General features: G+C 50.5%; 1 protein-coding gene across 3 annotated transcripts in view; it reads left to right on the top strand.

Moving 5' to 3' along the window:
• ESRRB (estrogen related receptor beta) overlaps window positions 1-20,253 on the top strand; it is a 95,230-nt gene that overhangs the window by 71,430 nt on the left and 3,547 nt on the right. For 2 of the 3 annotated variants that reach the window (XM_087813890.1, XM_087813891.1), the window contains 3 exons: window positions 9,550-9,660; window positions 10,170-10,331; window positions 18,447-18,716. In XM_087813890.1, the coding sequence (XP_087670016.1) occupies window positions 9,550-9,660; window positions 10,170-10,331; window positions 18,447-18,716 (543 nt within the window). Of the gene's footprint in view, window positions 1-9,549; window positions 9,661-10,139; window positions 10,332-18,446; window positions 18,717-20,253 lie in introns of all 3 variants that reach the window. The other variant, XM_087813893.1, reaches the window with a different exon arrangement.

Below are 20,253 nucleotides of genomic sequence, written 5' to 3'. Positions count from 1 at the left end.
TGACATTTCCTGGTTGTGTGACCATGAGCAAGTCACCTGACCTTTCTGAGCCTCAACTTTGACATGGGAAAATATAACCTTGTATTCTACCTCCCTCCCCACTGTTATGCAGATCGAACGAGATATGGAAATAGCTCTGTAAACTGTGAAGCATTGCCATGCAGACCCATGAATCTGCTGCATCATTAATATGCCAAGGACATTGGATTCGAGGGAGGGGGTGGGATTCCTGGGTAGGGGGAAGAGAAGGGTCTTGACCATGAAAACTTTGCATGTCAGGAGTGATCCTGCCCTTAGATGTGGGCTGCAGCTCCGCAGAGGAGGCAGGAGAAGGGCACAGGCAGAGGCCTTGTCTGAGCCTTTCCTGTGGGGAGAGAAACATGACAGGGGCAGTGCCTGGGCCAGGCTCTGGGCCAGGTGCAGGGCCACGCTCCTCAGAGCTCTGCTGGTTATTTTTAGTGCCTGGGTATAAATGAAAGAAATTTAAACTGCCCCCCTTGGCCCCCTCCCCGCTGCTACCGCCCTGTGCACGAGGATATTTTTACTTCCGAAAGCCTGGGCTCTGGTCCAGCTTAGGGAGGGAAACTGAGAAGAAAGGTGGGGAGTGGGGGTGGGAGCAGAGAATCGGGAATTATTTTACTTCCATTAAGAAAAAAGTCAGAAGCCCGATCTTATCAAGTCAGCAAGTGGACATCTGATCCAGATCGTGGCAGCCCCCAGCTCTGGGCGCCTGCAGTGGGTTGGAGAGGTCGGCAGGTGGGGCATGGGTTGCCGAGAGGTTTGAGGAGCCCTGCTCCCCTCCTCCCAAGAGTTTCTGCTCCAGAGGGGGCCTGCAACTTCTTTGCTGTTTCCTGTGCCCGGGAAGTGGGATTGGGCACCGTAGACATGGGGGCAGCAGCTCAGTGATGAGACTGGTGGGAGTTTGGGGGGCCTATGGCTATAGCCAAGGGTAGAGCCTCTGTCCTCTGCCCTATGGGCATACTCAGGACAGTGCCTGTGTTGGAGCTGTGTGCCCCTGGGCACAACCTCTCTGAACCTTAGTTTCTTACGAGTTTTTGTTGAACACATCTGACCCATGGCAGTCATAACTAAGGAGGTGTGTTTCTCCCTCTTCCCAGGAAGAAAGTTGGCAGTTCAAGCCAGACCCTACCACCTTCAATAGGCAAGTGAAAGGAAAAAAATTACTATTAAGTACCTACTGTGTTCCAAGCACTTTATTATGTTTCACACATTTTATGTTATTTAATTCCACTAACCTGAGAAAGGTGAAATATTTTTAAAAATCTTTTAACAGCTTTATGGAGATAAAATTCACCCATTTAAAGTGTACAAACCAATGGTTTTTAGGCATATTACATTATGAATGTTTTTTAATTATTGCAAAATATATGTAACAAAATGCCCCCTTTAAAACCATTTTTAAATGTTCAATTTAGTGACATGAAGCACATTCACAATATTTGGCAACCATCACCGCTATTTCCAAAAGTTTTTCATCATCACAAACAGAAACTCAGTACTCAGTAAGTAATAACTCCCTATCCTGCCTTCTGCCAGCCCCTGGTAACCTTCAGTCTACTTTCTGTCTGTTCTAGATATTTTTTATAAGTGAAATCATACAATGCCTCTCATATTACATCTGGCTTATTTCACTTAGTATGTTTTCAAAATCCATCCATGATACAGCATGTATCAGAACGTTTTCCTTTTTATAACTGAATAATATTCCACTGTGTGTCTAGTACCACATTTTGTTTATTTAGTCATCTGTCAGTAGATATTCGGGTTGCCTCACCTTTTGGCTATTTTGAGTAATGCTGCAACGAACATTGGTGTACAAATATCTGAGCTTCTGATTTCAGTTTTTGGGGTATATACCTAGAAGTGGGATTGCTAGGTCATATGATAATTCTGTTTAGGTTTTTGATGAACCACTAAGCTGCTTTCCACAGCAGCTGCATCATTTTATATTTCTACAAGTAGTTAAAATTTTTCAATTAGCCTTTTTATCTTGAGATAATTGTAGATTAACAAGCAGTTGTAAGAGATAATGCAGCAGGATTCCATGTGCCATTACCCAGTTCCTCCCAATGGTAACATCTTGTAAAACTATAGGACAATATCATAGCAGACTATTGACTTGACTGTCAATCAAGACACAGACCAGTTTCAAGGGTGATGTATTTTTAATATTAATAATGTTAGATAACATTTCTTTAGCACTTCCTATGTGCCATCTAAATATTTTAAGTGTTTTACATGTGTTAACTCCTTTAATCCTCACAACAATCCTACAAGGTAAGTACTATTATCCCATTTTACAGGTGCAGAAACTGAGACACAGAGAAGTGAAGTAGTAAGGGGTAGAGTCAGGTCTGACCCTGAGCCTAGAGCTTTTTTCTTCTGCTTTAGAGGCACAGACATCTCTGGGCCTCCACACAGTTGCTGCTCTCATAATAAACATAGTCATTCAGTAAGCATAGGAAGGCACAGTCAGGGACGCCCCTGGGCATTTGCATCCAGGTACTGTGATGGAGCATCTCAGCATGGATGTGGTTACTCCCTTTGTCTTTTCCCCCTCTTCCTTGCCAGGGTGACCAAGCCTGTCCCACCTCCCTGCTCTCTTGGTCAGGGCTGGGCAGAAACAGATGTGAGAACTGGGGCTGCATTTAGAGGTCAAAGTCTCGGCCCAGCAGGAAGGGACGGAAGGGCTGGGAGTCAGGAATAAACACCCCAAGTTCCCCGCTCCCTCATGTTCTGAGGTGCCTCTGGGAAGCACACGTGGTTGGCAGCCAGAGGGCAAGGGATCCTGGGAGATGGAGCCGGGCAGACGAGTAGAGTGTAGAACTGGAGGGGCAAAGGAAGCCCAGCCCGCCCACCAGCATAGAAAGCTGCTCACAGGGAGCTATCACTGACTCTGAGAGCGTGGATGCCACAATAGGGGTCTTCCGTGGGTCATACACTATGGTTCTCAAATGGCCTCTGGGCAGGATCAGCCTACCAACAATGAGAGAGGTTGTCCTCAGCTGAGGCCACACAGGCTTCCGTGTGCTGTGTGGCATCTCTGGGGACGCCATTCAGACTGAACTCTAGGTGAATGGTGCCTCGGGAGCTGTGCGATTGGTCCTGGCCCATGGTCTCTCTGCTGCTTGTCTTCTAACATGAAGACTCTTGGCATGTTGAGAGATACAGGATGTCAGAGTGGTTGGGAGCCTGGGCTCTAGAGTCAGACTCCATTCCTATCTGCCTGGCCTCAGCAAGTTACTCGACCTCTCCTAGCCTCACTTTCCCCATATGTAAAATGGGATAATAGTAGCAGCTCCCTCAAAGGGTTGTTGTAGTTCCTAAGTGAAATGATACTTGTACCATGTTCAGAGCACAGGCCAGCACTTGGCAGCAACTGGTCAGTGGGCGTGAACTTCTGCTTATACTTGTGTCTACAAGATTTAGGGGGCTTGTCCTGTTGCCAAGAAGGGGGACAACTCCTTATCTGGTTCTGGGCTCAACTAAAGGACTCGTTCTGCACAAGTGCATGTATCCAGTGATGATCATCTTTTTCATGTTCATGGCACACTGACAAATACTTATGCATACATTAAGAGATTAAACCGTGTTGAACAGTGGTTAAAACCAAGGATATGTTTATTACAGTATTGGGAGAACTGGTATACTTTACAGATAAGTTTTATTAATGCCTGTTTAAATTCAGAAAGTATCAATAAGATGATGCAATCCAATAATCCTAGGCAGTGACTGTAAATTAATTAGTATTTTTATATGCTCCCTGAGCCTACTTTTTAGATACTTTGCTAATAAAGGACACAAGCAGTAAGGCAAATCTCATTTCAAGCTCGTCTCCTTTTTTAAAAATTTGGTATTTGTAAGACTTAAGCATCCTAATTTAAATGTAATTGCCCATTGTATCAGTGAAAATTGCTCTCTACTGCAAGTTACAGAGAACTTGACTACTTGTGGCTTAAGCACTGATAAAATGAGATTGATTTCCCCACTAACAACAAGCCTGGAGACGGGCAGGCAGGCTTCTCAGACACAGCATCAGGGGCTTAGGCTCTTTCTTTGGGTGTCCTTTGCTGTCCTCACATGGCTGCCTCATAGTTGCAAGGTGGTTGCCACAGCTGTAGGCTTCACCTTCCAGGTCAGGGTTGGAGAAAGACAAAAATAGCTACATCAATGAGTTTGTCTCTTTTATCAGAAAAGCTAAACTATTCCCAGAAGCCCCCACCATGGAATTTTCCCTTGTGTCCCATTGGCCAGAACCAGGTCATATGACCAGCCCTTGTTGGCAGGGAAAGTGGGGAACAGGATTATTGGGACTGACTAGGGCACATACAAAATCCAGGTTCTGTTAGTATGGAAGAGGGGGAATGGAATGAAAATTGGGTAGATTGCTAATGATGTCTGTCAGACCCAACTGTTAGAATTTGGTGATCCACTTCTAAAGGTTTCATGACCCAACATCTTGCTCTCAGGGTGAAAACCCAGACCATACCTCTTGGGGAGGGACTTCTTGTTTACTAAAATTATGAGCAGCATATTCAAGAAAATACAAAAACACACTTGCTGATAATAAATATTAACATAGTTAAGCAATGTCTTTTTAGGTTGAGTGCAGAGGAATTCAGGCTCTGTTCACTGTCTCCACCCTTGAGGAGCTAGCTGGTTCTTCTCAGTTCAGAGCAGGTCACATCAATAAAGACAAATGGCTAGAAGGCAGGGAGGTGAGTAGCCTGAAAACACTGTACAAATATAGAAAATAAAGGGTGCCTGGATACGGAAGGAGGGTGCCCAAGGAAGTTCAAGTCCATAAAGGGTTGTCTTGTAAAGGGTATAGCCTTGTTGGATAGGGTGAAGGGTAGGAACTGATTCAGAGACAGAATTTAGCTCAGCACAAATGGGAAATTTCCTGAGGAATGGGCTGCCTTGAGGGAGTGAATTTCTAGAGGCTAGAGGAAGAAATGGAAACTGGAGAAAAGACCAGACCCTGAGATTCTTCTGTTTCCTAAGTCAGAGGGGCTTCATCTTAGCTGGGCACATTACTGTACTCAGACACTGGATTGGGCTACAAAGACAAATGAAAGTCCTTGCCCAGGAGGTGCCGACAGTCCACCAGGGAGATGGGTGTGTGGTGTATTGTGAAGAGTTGTTTTGACCATAGTTACCGTAAGAGAGGGTGAGCAAAGGAAAGTGTGGACAGCTCTGCTAGGAAGGGTGTGGACAGCTTGGCCAGCGGGAGTCAGGATGACTTCTCAGTAGAGATAATATTTGAACTGGGCCTTCATACATTCTGGGTGAGAATTGCCTTTGGGAATGGTGTGGGCAGAAGGGATAAGGCCATGTTCCTTAGATGGGGGCCCATCTGCCCAACCCCAGCCCGTGGAAAGGGGTCCCTGGGTTGGAAAGCCCATATTTCTGCCCCAGGGCCCTTCTACCCAAAATGATCGTTAGCAAACCCTGCCCGTGGGTCAGTGTGTGGGGGCGAGAGGGAGCTCAGCAAATGGAGCAGACCTGGGCCCTGTTTTCTAAGAGCCCATTGAATGGAAGAGCTGATGGGAATAGAGGGAAACGAGCGGGAGGTGGCATGAGAGGTGCCAGGTGAGTGCGCAGAGCGATGGGAGTGACAGCCTGGCCTGGCCTGCCCGAACCACTTTCCAACTTGTGGAGCATTTGATTGTCACAAAAGCCGTATGTGGTGAGCAGAGCTGGTGTTACTGTTGCCTTCTCTGTTCCTGACGATGCAGCCAAGGCTGCATAACCCCTAAGGGCAGAGACGGCCTGGGACCTAGGCCATTGGCCCCCCTGGGCTGGGGCAGTCGTGGGCTTGTGCAGACAGAAAAGCAGACAGGAAGCCAGGAGTGAACAGGTCTCACACCGCGTGTCAGTTTGCGCATAATCAACGCCAACAGGGTACTTTTTTAAAAAACAAAATAACCTGATAATTGATACATTTATCGATTGGAGCCATTGACCACTGTGCTGTATAAAGATCTGGAGGAGAAAATTTAGAGGAGAGTTTACACTTCTGTGCCCTGGGAGGTCAGACCCTGGAATGGCAAAGAGCTTGGATGCTGGCTCTTTTAATTACTAAATCTCTCTGAAAAATAGGGATAAGTAGGGATAATAGCACCTGCTTATATGCTGTGGATTAAATAGGGCGATACATATAGAAAGGCCTTGTAAAGTAGGCTGTTTGCATTGTCATTATTAATGTGATTTTCCGGAGAGACCTGCACAGTGCTGGGGAAGAAAAATGATGATGATGGTGATGATAGTAATAGTCACAATTCCTTAAGCGTCCACTGCGTATTGGGTGCCATGGCAGACCCTGGAGTAGGACCGAGTCCCTGGACGTCAGGGGCGTCTAGTTGGCAGGGGGAGCCCAGTTTTTTGTGGGAGCCCTGGAAGAGGAACCTGGCCTGGGTGGGGTGGGGAAGAAGGAGGCACACCCATGGCTGTATTCATCGACTTTTTGAACACCCGCTAAAGGGTCAGGTACTATATCAGGACAGAGAACATTCTAGATGGAGGCAGAGCCAGAGGTGGGCAACTGCCCCTTTCCTTGTCTTGCTAAGGGATGGGTGCCTCCTTTTACTTTTTGTTGAGAAGTTTCTACTCTTGTCGATAGCTGCCTGGGGTCAGGCAGGCTGGGTGGGAGGGGAGAGCTCATCAGGCAGCCCTCTAGGAGAGAAAATTGGTGAAGTGGGGAAGGGGCTCATCCTGGACTCCACATCAGACGCTCGCACATAGTAGGTGCTCAGGAAATGGGAGTCCTCACCGTCCTTCATGAATGAAGTGTGGCGCTTTCACTCTTGGTCTTACCAGCTCTCTGGGGAAGCAGAGCTTGGTGGAGGGTCCACTTCCCTCCGGTGTAGTGGGCAGGGGGAGCTGCTGTGTGGCTGTGTCACAGGATGGCGCCAGGAAAACTGCCAAACAGAGAACTTTTCCCCAAAAACCTTCAAGGGAGGAACCATCCTCCCTGCATTTGTGTGCCTGCTCCTTCTGCCCTCTCTGAAGGGTCTGGGAGGGGTGAGGGGGCAAATGTGAGCCGAAGTTGTACCAGCACGTGTTTAGGTTTTGTGCCAGGTAGGATTCAGCTGTCCCCTCTCTGGTCCCAGGGACTGATGGAAGTTGATCGACAGCCGACCTGCTAGGATGCTAGAGTGCAGCACTTCTCAAACTCCTGTGCGCTGCGAATCACCTTGTTAAAATGCTGACTCTGATTCCTTGGGAGCCAGGTCTGAGATTTTTGCATTTTAAACAAGCTCCTGGATGCTGCTGATGCTGCTGGCCCTGGACCACACTTTGAGAAGGAAGGCAGCCCTCGGTGCCGCACCCACATCTACTCAGCCCTCTATCGCTTGTTGGCGAGCTGACCTGCCACCTTGTGACTGCAGCTCTACCCAGGGCTCAGCCTGGACCTCAGAAGCGCCAGTGACTGCGGGAGGCAGCTAAATGCCCCAAGGCCTTACCCCTTGGGGGAGTGGAGGCATGTTCTACTCTGTCTCCCAGGGTCCTCAGTTGCCCACAGCAGTAGCCTATTCAAGAACTCACTCATTCATGCCTGCCTTCCTGGGATGGCCCCCCAAATAAACTGCCTCATGGGCATCCTTGTTCAAGTCTGCTCCTGGAGAACCCCACTACAGATGTGGTCACTTGCAACCCACTCTGACCCCTGAAGCAAAAGGGGAGTTCACTGGAAGCCTATCAGGAGGCTCAAGGACCACAGTCAGGAGCCAAACAAGGATTAGGGGAAGCCAGGAGAGCCCAGGCTCAGGAGATGCAGTAACCGGGAGAGGCTGGCCCAGGGCAGCCCACGCCCCTGCTTCTGCGGTCACCACTGCTTCCCTCACCCATCTTCACCCTCCCTCTGTCTTTGTGCCATTCGATCCTGACTCAAAGCCAGTTGGCTCTGCCTGTGTCACCAGTCCATGCTTCCAGAGGGTGGAGAGAAGGACCTGGACCACTTTGATATCCATGGGGGGGGGTACAGGCCCGGCAACAAGACCCACAACAGGGGAATTACCTTTAACTAGAACGCAGGATGGGGTGCTGAGTTTCTATTTTGTTGGGTGAAAAGGAGGCTACTGATGAAAATGCTGAGCAGTGACTGGCCCCCCAAAGACATTTTCCTCAGGCTGACTGCTGGGCTCGGTGAGCTCACAGCATCCGATGCGGCTGAGCCCTTCACTGGAAGCACAGGGCGATGGGCACTCCGCATCCCTAGAAGTTCCTTTAGGGCAATTAGTATTTAAAGAGATGGTCCTTGCCATTGAGTAAACAGTAATTTTACTCTCAGTTGTCCTAATAAACTTCCTCTCCTGTACATCCTAACAAAGAAACCTCCAGAAAATGAACCCAGGCGTGAATGGGATCTAAATTCCCATTCCGTTAAATTAGGATTTTCCCCGCCCTCTTCTTCCCTCACCATGAGGGCTGGGGGACTTGCCAGTACCCCTGGCTAGGAGGAGGGAAGAAGCTAGGACCAGCAGGAGGGAGGTGACCTGGCCGTCACCTCCGCCTGAGGAGGCACTGAGCTCTTGTCCTCCCAGGACTCTGGCTCCTGACTTTTCATGTGTTTTAGTCAAGGCCCATTTCACGGTAGGGAAAGGATAGCCAGTCTACTTTAGAGCTAATGTGATGGGTCCCGGCCATCTTCTCGGGTGACACCGTGCAGGGTGGTGGCCAGCCTGAGCTTGTTGCCCTGGGATGAGGAGCCCTCTCCAGGTCCTGCCCACTCTGCTTGTTGGTGGGGGTGTCAGGTGGTACAACGTGTCTGTCTGTCTAGACAGCAGGAGCTGAGGGTGGGGCTGGTTTCTTCTGAAGGCAGTAGGGACCCTGTGACAATAGGGATCTCTCTAGGATTGCGCCTCACTCCTGGACATGGGTGTCAGTGTGGGGTGACCACACTGCTTCTGCACCTGCCACTGAGCTAATTCTAGGCATCGATTGCCCTGACGTGACCAGGGCCACCTGTTTCCCCATCCTGTGGGGACTTTGCGTAGATGACCAACTCTAGAACTCTGCCCTAGAATCTCTGAGGGTGGGATCCAGAAATTGACATTTGTAATAAGGGCCCACCAGATGCTTCTTAGGTGAAAAGTTTGAAAATCCGGTTTTTAACTCTGTTGAGACTTTCCCCTCTTGGCGAGCTGACTCAGCCCTCCCTGGATTCACAGCAGGTCTGAAATAGCGTGTCTTCTTTCCCCAGCACGTGGAGGAATGCTTCTGTTGCTCGTTCCCTTTTAGAGACAGAAAGACTCAAGAGCTGAAGGTTGCTTGGGATGGATTTCAGGGGGATGCTGAATCCGGAGAGTCAGGACCAGGCCTGGAGCAACTGGGATGGGCCATTACTGTAGAAAATTGTTTTAGGATTGTCCAACTGCCTGGCCTGAGGCTGGCCATGGGGCAGCTGTAAGGGGCCATCTGGGTGTGGCCCTGAAGGACTCAGCCAGGGCTGAAATCCCAAAGTCTGTGCAAACAGCCCTGGGAATGGTGAGCAACTCCTGAGACTCTCCCTTTCCTCCCCAACAGGCGTGCGCCTGGACCGAGTGCGTGGAGGCCGCCAGAAATACAAGCGGCGGCTGGACTCCGAGAGCAGCCCATACCTGAGCTTACAGATTTCCCCACCTGCTAAAAAGCCATGTGAGTGCCAGGGCAGTCCATGCCCCGTCTGCCGGCATCTGTACTGGAACATCTGGCACCCCCTGGGGAAATGCCATCTTCCCAGCGCTGGGTTATGGGACAATGAAGGTTTTTGGGGAGGTGGCATCAGTGCCTGGCATTGGTGTCTGGTACTTTAGAATGATGCTTTATTCAGGCCTTTCCCTATGGGATGCCCCAGAATGTGGTTCCAGATGAAGCATGGTCCTGAGAAGGCCTAGGCTCAGGCATCCAGAACATGCCCCTCTAGCTATCCACTCGAAGCAGGTTTCTCTTGGGAGAATTCACCAGGCAACTTCCCTTGAAGGGATATTTCTCAATAACCCGAATCACCAGCAACTTTGCAGAGTCAGAAAGGGAGGGAAGATTACGGCTGTGTTTGACCTTCCTGGGCTCTTCAGTACCTGCCTTTTCTTCCCAACCCATCCCAGGCTCCACCCTGGCCCCTTTCCTCATTCCAGCCATTTACTTTCCCCCTTTGGTCTTTGCAGTGACCAAGATTGTCTCCTACCTGCTGGTGGCTGAGCCTGACAAGCTCTATGCCATGCCTCCCCCCGGCATGCCTGAGGGTGACATCAAGGCCCTGACCACTCTCTGTGACCTGGCAGACCGAGAGCTCGTGGTCATCATCGGCTGGGCCAAGCACATCCCAGGTGAGTCACGCAGGACCATGGAGGGGGCGTAGCCGGGGACTCCCAGCCAGTCTGCCCACGGCCAGCTGTGGTTCTGACGCATGGGAGCCACTCCTCTGGTTTCCTTTTCTCTCCTTGTGGGACTGGAGGTGAGCAGGTGTTGGGAAGGTCCAGGTGTTTCTAAACTGCTGGGGGCTCTTCAGAACTGGTTATCATTCTAAAGGGCTTATGACTGCATCTATAAGCGGTGATATTCAAATAGCAAGTTCTTTGAATCCTCGTAGACCCTATTGGAAATATGCTGGGAAACAACACAGATGAGGGATTGGCTCTCTAGCGCCTTGCGAGAGGCAGGTGGAGTGGAACAGTGAAGGACATGGCTTGGGAATCAGATTGGGATTCAAATTCTGGGCTGCAACTTACTAGCTGTGTAACCCTGGGCGGCTCCGGCCACTCCCCTGTGGGACTAACCTCCTCCGTGGCCTGTGCGTGGGCTGAAGTGTGGGCATGCGTGGGAGCATTAGGCACGTGCTAACATCGGTTGCATACTCACTGTTGCCACTTGCCTGATCTCTAAGGGAAGCCTGTCTCCTTGTGTGGATTCTGTGATTTTACAGTCATTTCTGGCATGGAAAGTATGTGTAATGAAGGTGTTTCAGACGAGAAAGACTTTTCTTCATTGCATGCGGCCCCCAACCTTCTTTCAGCTTTTCTTGTTCTGGGTAAATGGCTGGAGCTGATTTTTTATTTTGTTCCTGTAGACACTGATGCCCACATATTTTGCATTACATACATGGTGGGGACTCTCTGAAGTCTGTGCAGTTTATCCCTTTAAGGTTCTAACAAACTTGACTTGTGACCCGTGGTGTGGTGGGGACATCCTGTGTCCTCTGGCAATGGCTCATCCGGACTTGGATTCTTACTAGCTGTGTGGCGCAGGGCACTTGATCTTCTTGTTTGTAGACCCTTTTTCTGTTTGTCAAGAGCTCTGAACAATGAATATCGCCTACAAGGTTATGGAGCAAAGGCGTCCTGGACTTTAGATGCCAAGGCCCATAGCTGATTGGGGTGAGTGAGAAAGTCCTTATGTGAGATGTGTGTGGGCACAGCTTACAGGGAGCAGCCTTCCTGAAGACGGGCTCGTAGGGGCCCATGTGGCTCCCAGGTGGTGCTGGTGTTACTTAGCTGGCGGGATGCCTAGAATTCCCACTTCGAAGACCCCCTGGTGGCCCCAGGTATTTGACTCAGGGGTGGGCTCACTGAGGATCTGGGCTGGAGCATCCTTACTAAGGAGCTCAGCCTCAGGATTATACACTCAGTGGTTTGAATCTGTCCTGTGCTGGTTCAGCACAGGTGTGGGGTCAGGCCACTGCTTACGACACCTCAGCCTGGATTGCTCCACTAACCCAGGGCCAGATCGGGCACAGCTCCCCTGCACCCCTCCCCCATCACACACTCCTCTTCCAGTTGAGCAGCTACCGCTTCCAAGCAATGGCTCAGGAGTGGCTCCTGGTGGTCCCCCAGGTCAGTGCTTCCCTCTCCTACGATCCCACCCCTGCACCACCTCCCAGAGGGTGAAGTAGAGCTAGGGGGCACTGTCTCCCCTGCACCCATTCCCTCTCCTGTCCTATCTTCCCAGCTCCATCTCCTGTCTATGCCCAATCAAGAGAGCAGTGGACCAAGCAGAATGGTTCTTGGGGACACACACAGACCCTGGATTCAGGCAGACACGCTTCTGATCCCAGCTGTCCTCCCTGGTATTACAAGATATTTCACTTTTCTGGGCTTCAGTGTCCTCTCCTGTGAAATGGGACTCAGAATGGAGCCCCCATCCCCAGGTTGCTGGGAGGACATGGCACACTCAGCCCAGGCCCCACACATGGCAGAGACCTGACCGTCATAGTTGTTGCTAATACATTGTTGTTAATAGAGTTAAAAGCCTCCTTTCACATCATCATTTCTCTTTGTCCAAAGCTGAATTCTTTTTGATTAAACAATAAAATAAACATAGGGGTTCACTTGTCTGCCTCAAATGCTAATTTGCCTATTTTGCATAAATCTGCATGTTGAATTATTTGGGCCTGACCTTCTAGTGTTTAAGGTAAAATTAATTAATAGAGTCTCCTGCCACCGCATGTAAACCTCATATTAAGGGTGATGGCACATCAAGTGCCTGATATATTTAAACTAATCGACCTAATCCCATCTTAGATCAGATGGAAAACTCATCTGCAGGCCTGCTCACCAACCCTTAGAAAGAGAGTGCAAGCAAGAGAGCAGGGTGAGTAGGGAGGATGCATGCCTGGGCCCCACCTGGGACTTGTGTCTGCTCCTGTCATCTTGGTTCCTAGACAGACAGGCGGACTGGCCCCTTACGACTGCTCAGGAACAGAGCTTTGAAGAGGAGCCCAAGCCTCTGTCCTTAAGCAAAGGGAACCACATCTGATGCCTAGTATCCTCTGGCCTCCAGTCCAGAGCCCGGCACCCAGAGGGTGCTTCATAGCTGCCTTCGCATGCATTTATTGAGCATCAACTGTATGTAGGATCTCTTGCTAGGTGTTGTGGCTGATACAAAGAATTAGATTCATTTCTGCCCCAAGGATCTCATTTGGGAATAAGATGGATAATTCTTTTTAAAAACTTCGTCATGGAACATTTTAAACAAAGGCGGGTCAAAGAGTAGAATGAACCTGTATGTGTCCATTACCTGCTTCAACAGTTGTCACCCCACGGCCAGCCTTGTTTCATCTCTACCCACCCACTTCCCACCTCCTGTTTCTCACACATGAGACAGATACTTAGAGTAGAGCAAGAAGAAGCCCAGGGCGGAGTTGAGAGGCAGGAGGGATGCCATGGGCTGCAAGGGGAGAGAGCATAACCGGAGTTAAGCCTTCAGGCTTGATGGGCGGAGGCCATGGGGGAAAAGTCCCGAAGGGTATTAGATGCTGTGAACACCGGTTTTCACACACAGCACAGAGGCTGATGTATCCATGCGGGCCCTGAGCGACCTGCTCAGCCAGCGGAAGGCTTGGTTCAGCACAAGCTCGTTCCCAGCACACCCCTACCTTTACCATAGTGCTGACCACACTGGGTGTGTCCCATGGGGAACTCGGGCCTGGCTGGGATTTGCTCAGAATAATAGACGCTCTTTTGTTTGAGTCTGGCTGAAGTCACCCCCACCCCAAATGTTGACTTTCCCCCAAGTCTTGAGAGTGTCCACCTCTTTTCCCCGGTGAGTGAGAGGCTAGAGCAAGAGCCCGCAGCGGTTCATAGAAGGTGGGCATCACTTGATGAATTGCAGCCTCCAGGTGTCATTAGCCCATTCTCCTTAGCCCAGGCAGCTCCTAGCGACAGAACCTTCTCTTGCCACCCTGTGGGGTGTCCCCACCGCCCTGCCTGCCCTGGCTGACATGTGTGTGGCCTCTGCAGGGGACCCCCAGAGGCGTCCTGTCCTCACCAAGGGTCCCTCAGCGGCTCTGCTCCTGGGTAGCCACCGTCTGGCTCGCACGGGGAGAGCAGAATGCCAGCGGCCTGTGAAATATGGGCTGCCGAGTGACAGCAGCTGTGTCTGGAGTGGCCTCAGATCCTATAATTACATCTCCCTTTATTACCTCTGCTAATGGCCCTCCAGGTCGACAGAAACGATAATAAATTAACAGATTATGAACTCCACTTGCCACAAATTATGTGCTCTTTTTTTTTTTTTCTTTAAATTCTAGGAGCTTGTGCTGTCAAATCACTGGGGGTTGGGGGATGGGGAAGAGCCTGACTGTTATTAGATCAGTTGGTGCAGATAAAGCAACTTTCTGGAGGCAGCAGAGCTCAAGGTGGGAGACCCAGGGACAGAGGGCCAGTGGGGCAGCCAGCTTGGGCAGAACCTGAAGGGGCCAGTGCCCTCAGGGGTCAGCTAGGCGCAGGGACAGGGCTGCACTCCCAGGGGCATGGGCCACATCCAGCCTCTCCCAGCAGCCCCAGAATTGCTAATTACTTGATGAAAGGGAGACCGACCCCAGCACAAAAAAGCATGAGTGAAGGGTGCTTTGCTGAAGGGCGGGAAGGAATGCCCCAGCCCTGTTGTTTGGGTTGAAATAAAAGGAATACGTGCTTCTAGTAAACTTGTCGGATGTGACAGAGGGGTGGAAATTATGAGTTCCAAATGTCTCGAGCATCCCTCTGGGAGTTTCCTATACAGGTACAACTAGTGTGTGTGTGTGTGTGTGTGTGTGTCTCCATCCCCTCCATGGATCATACTATAACATTGCTTTCCCCTGCTTCTTTCATTTAATTGTATACTGTAGATGCACTTACCGTGTGCTAAGCCGTATTCTAAGTGTTTCACACATTAGCTCATTTAATTCAAACAACTCCATGAGGTCAGTATTGTTATTATTCCTGCTTTATTAATGGAGAAACTGAGGCACGGAGAGGTAAATGGTCAGTGGTCAGCAAGCTGGGATTTTTTAAAAACATGTTTTTATTGATTTCATAGAGAGGAAGGGAGAAGGAGAGATAGAAACGTCAATGGTGAGAGAGTCATTGATCGGCTGCCTCCTGCCCGCTGCCTGCTGGGGATGGAGCCCGCAACCCGGGCGTGTGCCCTGACCGGGAATCAAACCGTGACCTCCCGGTTCATAGGTCGATGCTCAGCCGCTGAGCCACGCCCGGCTGGGCAAAGTTGGGAGTTTAATACCCAGTTGGGCTCTGGCCTCTGTGCCCTTCACACTTACACCTCCCCCCTTACGCTCCTGAGTGTCTTCCACATCCACACACATTCTACCTCATTCTTCTAGCAGCTTCTGTTGTGCCATTTATTTAACTGATAATCACATTTGTGTAATAATTGCATGTATTACATGGGTTACATTTGGGTTGTTTTCTGCTTTGGGCCATTTCAGGCTGGTCCAGCCAACGCCTTTGCACATTTATCTGGGTGTATTTAAGCTTTTTTTCTTTCTAAGAGAAATTCCTAGCTGCAGAATTGCTGGGTTAGAGGGAGCATACCTTTTATCTTTGGACACCTTAAACATGGACAGGTTGAAAAGCCCAAAATAGGCAAAAATGTATACACAGAAGTCTCAGCTCCATCCCTGTGCCCCCCCCTCCCCGTCCTCCTAGAGGTAACAGTTTTTATTTCTCATTTTTCCTCCTAATGTTTCTTTTGTCAAATACTAGAAAAGGTCAAATATTTCCCTGTTCCTTGCACAAAGGAAGCGGCCCGTGTGCGTGCCCAGCACTTTGCATTTGGATTTTCAAAGCTATTTCCAGTTCCTTTTGAAGGAAGAAGAGAGAAGTCAGGGGCCTAGTTCCCTTCTCAGACCAGCGGGGCCGGGAGGTCTGGACTCAGGCCTCCAGGTATCCCCAATAGTAGCACAAAACCCTCCAAAGAGCTGTCTCCCTCCCTCCCCCCTCCCTCCCCCCCCAGCCCCTCTCCCCAGAGGGCAGGGCTGCCTCCGACTCAAAGGCAGCTAAATCCACACTCCTATCTGAAGGACTGGGAGGGGCTAACCAAGTTCTTTGGGCACATTTCTCAGTGGCATTTGTCCGTTCTCTCCTCCAACTTGGATACTTATTGGGCACCTTCTTGGCATCAAGACCCGTGCTTGGCAGTGGGGATGGGAGATGACAGGAAGCTCGGCGCACAGGCACCAAGGTGTGTGCTCTCAGAGCTCCTCGCTACCCTTCAGAGCTCAGCCCCAGAGTCTCCTCTCCCATGAAGCCTCCCAGAGTCTCATTTGAGCCATATCCCCCACTGTGTGTTGCAGAGCCCTCCATCCTGTCACAGCTCTTCTTTCCGTCGTAACTTCACGGTGACACACAGTACTTGGTGTGTCTTTCCCTCTTGACTGCGAGCTCTTGAAGGCCGGCACCAGGGCCTGGCACTTAGTAGGTGCTCAGTGAATGTTTGTTGAATGAATGAAGGGGCAGGAGCGGACTATTCACATTCTTCTCATGATCACACCTGAGTGATTAGCCTCACAGGAGGCTTTTCTCCTTCGTTTCCAGAAGCCTCGATCCTACCTCACCCTCCCTCCCTGCTGCCTCCCAATTCAACTGTCTATTAATTTCACCCCATCCACCTCCTACATCTTTCCTCCCATTCTGCCTGCTCTCAGAACCCCCAACCCCAGTGCATTACCACACTTCCCTATGTACACACACCCTCATGGCTGGCTGATTGGTATCTGTTAATTAATGTCGCCCAAGGCCTCTCTTGCTCAGAAGCCCGATAAGGGAAATTGGATGTCCATTTCTATCTATCTTTTATTACCTCCCGGCTCTGCCTGCCACCCCAGCAGCCACACGCCATCTCCCACACCAGGATCCGGACAGCACACACGCACCTGACCCTCTGTGCCACAGCCTGTCCCCCGAGAAGGTGCATCAATCCAGGCTCGCCCGCGTTGTCAGTGTAATTGATCCGCCTCTTTTGTCGGTCACCCCGGCTGCCAGCAGCCAGGTGTTCATCAAGGCCTGGGTTGTGCAGGTCGGACCCAGGAACTGCGGTGGTTGGACTAAGAGGACACTCACGAGCAAAGGGCAGCCTGCCAAGTAAAGGGGACTCCAGCCCCAGGAGTGCCCCCTACAGAGGAAGACTTGTGCACTGGTTGGAAAACAGGAAGGGACAGTGGTTTCTAGAGACAGGACAGCAGATGAGGGTGGGACAGACTCCAGAGAAGCCCAGAGCAATGGACCAGTCCAGGCCAATGGGGAGAAGACAGTCACGCCAATAGCCTGCTGACAACATCAGTATTAGTAGCAACAACTGCAGCCATCAGCACCGCCTAGCTCAGGTTTGCTGAGCACCTACTATGTGCGAGGTGGTGCTCAGTGCTTCCACTCACCATCTTCATCTTCACAGCCCACTGCACCCAGGCGGGGTCAGGTTCTGAGCCAGCAAGTGAAGTGACCAGTCCCGCATAAGCAAATTACCCCCGGGAGTTCCTGAATTTCAGTTGCCATGACACATGATGCAAATGGCTTTGGGGATACTTTTCCTTCTTTCCGAACATCTGGCATGATCTCCTTGGAAGCAGTCACTGAAGTTACTGCCCATGTTTAGTGACCAGATGTTTGAAAATCAGTTTCCTGCTGTCCTCCCTCCCTCCCACCTTTCTTCTTCTTTCTCTTTCGTCAAAACGTTAATGGACTTTGCACCAGTTACGCACATATGATGCAATTCCAGTACAGTGTTCTCGTTTTGCAGATGAAGACTTTCATCTCACTGTTAATAATAAGGCTCCACAACTGTGTTGTATGTTCTATAACCATTGGCTCATTTAGACCTCACAGTGACGCTCTGAAGCAGGCATTACTGTTATACCCATTTCACAGATGAGGAAGCTGAGGTTTGGAGAAGCTGCACAGCTTACCTAAGGTCAGCCTCGAGCTAGTGTATGGGGCATTGGGATTCCGGCCCAGGCAAGCTTTAGAACACATTGGACGAGACAGTGTCACAATTCTGGAGCCACCCTACACTCAGGCTCACCGGGTGCAGTACTGCTAGGTCATCGTTAAGTGGAAAGTAATGGCCCGGGCGGCAGGGGTCTGACCTCTGGGAGGACAGGCTGCCCTGTGACAAAGTGCCCCCTGACCCTGGAGGCTCCTGAGCGTTTTGTAGACCCCCAGGCTGTGGTCATGGTAGGTCAATGACCAGGAACAGCTGAGCCCTTGCTCCTGGTTGAGCCCCTGCGTCTCTGCACAGCTGGGACTCTGCACTGAGGAGCAGGCATCACTTTAATACACCCAAACCTTCCCTGAATTGAGCAGACCAGGGATCCTGGAAATTCCCCAGACTGTAGGGGACCCTGTACTGCCACCTCCTGATTCTAGGAATTCAGTAACTCCTTAAATTACAAATGCATTTGAGTCATCAAAAAGCCTCTCCAGACGTTTGAAAAATGCCATAGAACTAACAGTAACGATGATACTAACAAGTGTCAACATTGCCTGAGCTCCTTAGGCAAGTCTTTTCCATGAAATCCATGTCTGACTCATTCATGGAGTCCTGAAGGTACGGGAAGGGCAGGATCTGGAGGTGCCCGGACACCCCTCCCCCGAGCCTGGCCCTCCAGCCAGCCCCGGGGGGCCCTGGCCCACCCGCCTGACCCCACCGACCTCCTCGCCCCCTTCCCGCAGGCTTCTCGAACCTGTCCCTGGGGGACCAGATGAGCCTGCTGCAGAGCGCCTGGATGGAGATCCTCATCCTGGGCATCGTGTACCGCTCGCTGCCCTACGACGACAAGCTGGTGTACGCCGAGGACTACATCATGGACGAGGAGCACTCGCGCCTCGCGGGGCTGCTGGAGCTGTACCGGGCCATCCTGCAGCTCGTGCGCAGGTACAAGAAGCTCAAGGTCGAGAAGGAGGAGTTTGTGACACTCAAGGCCCTGGCCCTGGCCAACTCAGGTAACGGCGAGTGTGGGACCCACAGGGGGCTTTGAGGCATCTCAGGCCCCAGGGAGCATCCCTCTGAGGCCTGTGGGTGGGGTGGGGTGAAGGTGCTGCAGCTCCTGGTCACCAAAGACTGTGCAGAGGTGGTCTGGGTGTAAAAGGCTGGCGATGGAGGCCGGCACTGGCTGAGTATTTCCGAAGTGCTGATTTGCAGGGCGCTGCGCTGGGCCCTTGGTCTCCAGACCAGCAGGCTGGTTAACGACACAGGTTTTAGAGCCGGGTTACTAAGAGCCAAATCCTGCTGCTTTCTCTTGGGCAGGTTGCTTCACTCTGTGCCTCAGTTTGTTCATCAGTAAAATGGAAACTATAATAAACAGCCCCTACCCCACAAGTCTATAGAAGGGATTTATTTGTGTATAATTATATTATGCTTATAACATACCTGGCTCATAATAGGGGCTCAACCTGTTAAATAAATTAGCTATGAACTTATTTTATTCTTATGAATGACCCTGTGAGCAAAGTCCTTATTTTAATACCATTTTACAGATGTAGAAACTGAGGCTTTGAAAGGTGAAGCAAACTGTCCAGGGTCACACAGAGCTACGAGTCAAACCAAGGTCCTATGATTGCAAAAAGTCAACCTGAGCTTATGCCCACTGTTTGAATCTTGCAATCAAACTGCTTGGGTCCAAGAGAGAAAATCTTCCCAACTGAGTTGTTGAGTCTGACTTTCAAAAGGAGACCTCACTCCATTTCTTTAGCTCCCACCAGCTTCTGGGAAGAAGGGCTGGCATAGAAGAATGAGCTTAAATTTAATCTAATCTGTGCCTACACTTGGTGTCCACCCTGTGCAGGGTACCACATCGGATGCAGAAGGAAGAGAAAGGCTTGGGTCCCTGTCCCAAAGACAGAGCTTCAGCAAGCACACAGTGTAATTCTGCTGCAAGACGGCAGAGTTACTGCTCAGGTCTGGCGCAGATGGACCCAAGTTCAAATTCTAGCTCTGATCTTTGGTGGCAGTGTGACCTTGGACACGTTGGCAATCCTCCTTACCTCTGTCCTTGTGTGCTGAGGGACATCCCAGTACCTCCTGCAAGCACTTTTGTATGAAATGATCGACTGAAGATAAAGCGCTTAGCCCAGTGCCTGGCCTGGAGGAAATGTTCAATAAATATTAATTATTATCATTAGTATTAATATTAGAGGAAACAAAGCATCATCAGCATACAGAAGAGGGAGAGCTGGCTCCCAGATGCAGACAGTACAAATAGGGCAACCAACTGGTTTGCTTGATACTGTTACACTTTTCCTGAAAGTCCCATAGCCCAGGAAACCTCAGTCCTTGGCTAACCGGGTCAGTGGGTCCCCCTGACAAATGGCTTCATAGAGAACGCAGAGGACAGTGCTGATGCCCCCTCAGACCACCTTTCCTGGGTCCATGCCTGCGGGCTCTGCTGCTGGGTTTTGCTGCTGACAGCTCACAGTTGTCCCCTTCGCCAGAGACTCACCCTCACCTGCCTTGCCAGGAGGGTTACTTACCCCACAGTTT

This window comes from Miniopterus natalensis, chromosome 1 (genome assembly GCF_054644295.1).
Source record: "Miniopterus natalensis isolate mMinNat1 chromosome 1, mMinNat1.hap1, whole genome shotgun sequence".
In the NCBI taxonomy this organism is placed as follows: domain Eukaryota; kingdom Metazoa; phylum Chordata; class Mammalia; order Chiroptera; family Miniopteridae; genus Miniopterus; species Miniopterus natalensis.
This window is presented reverse-complemented; position numbering and strand designations above follow the sequence as displayed.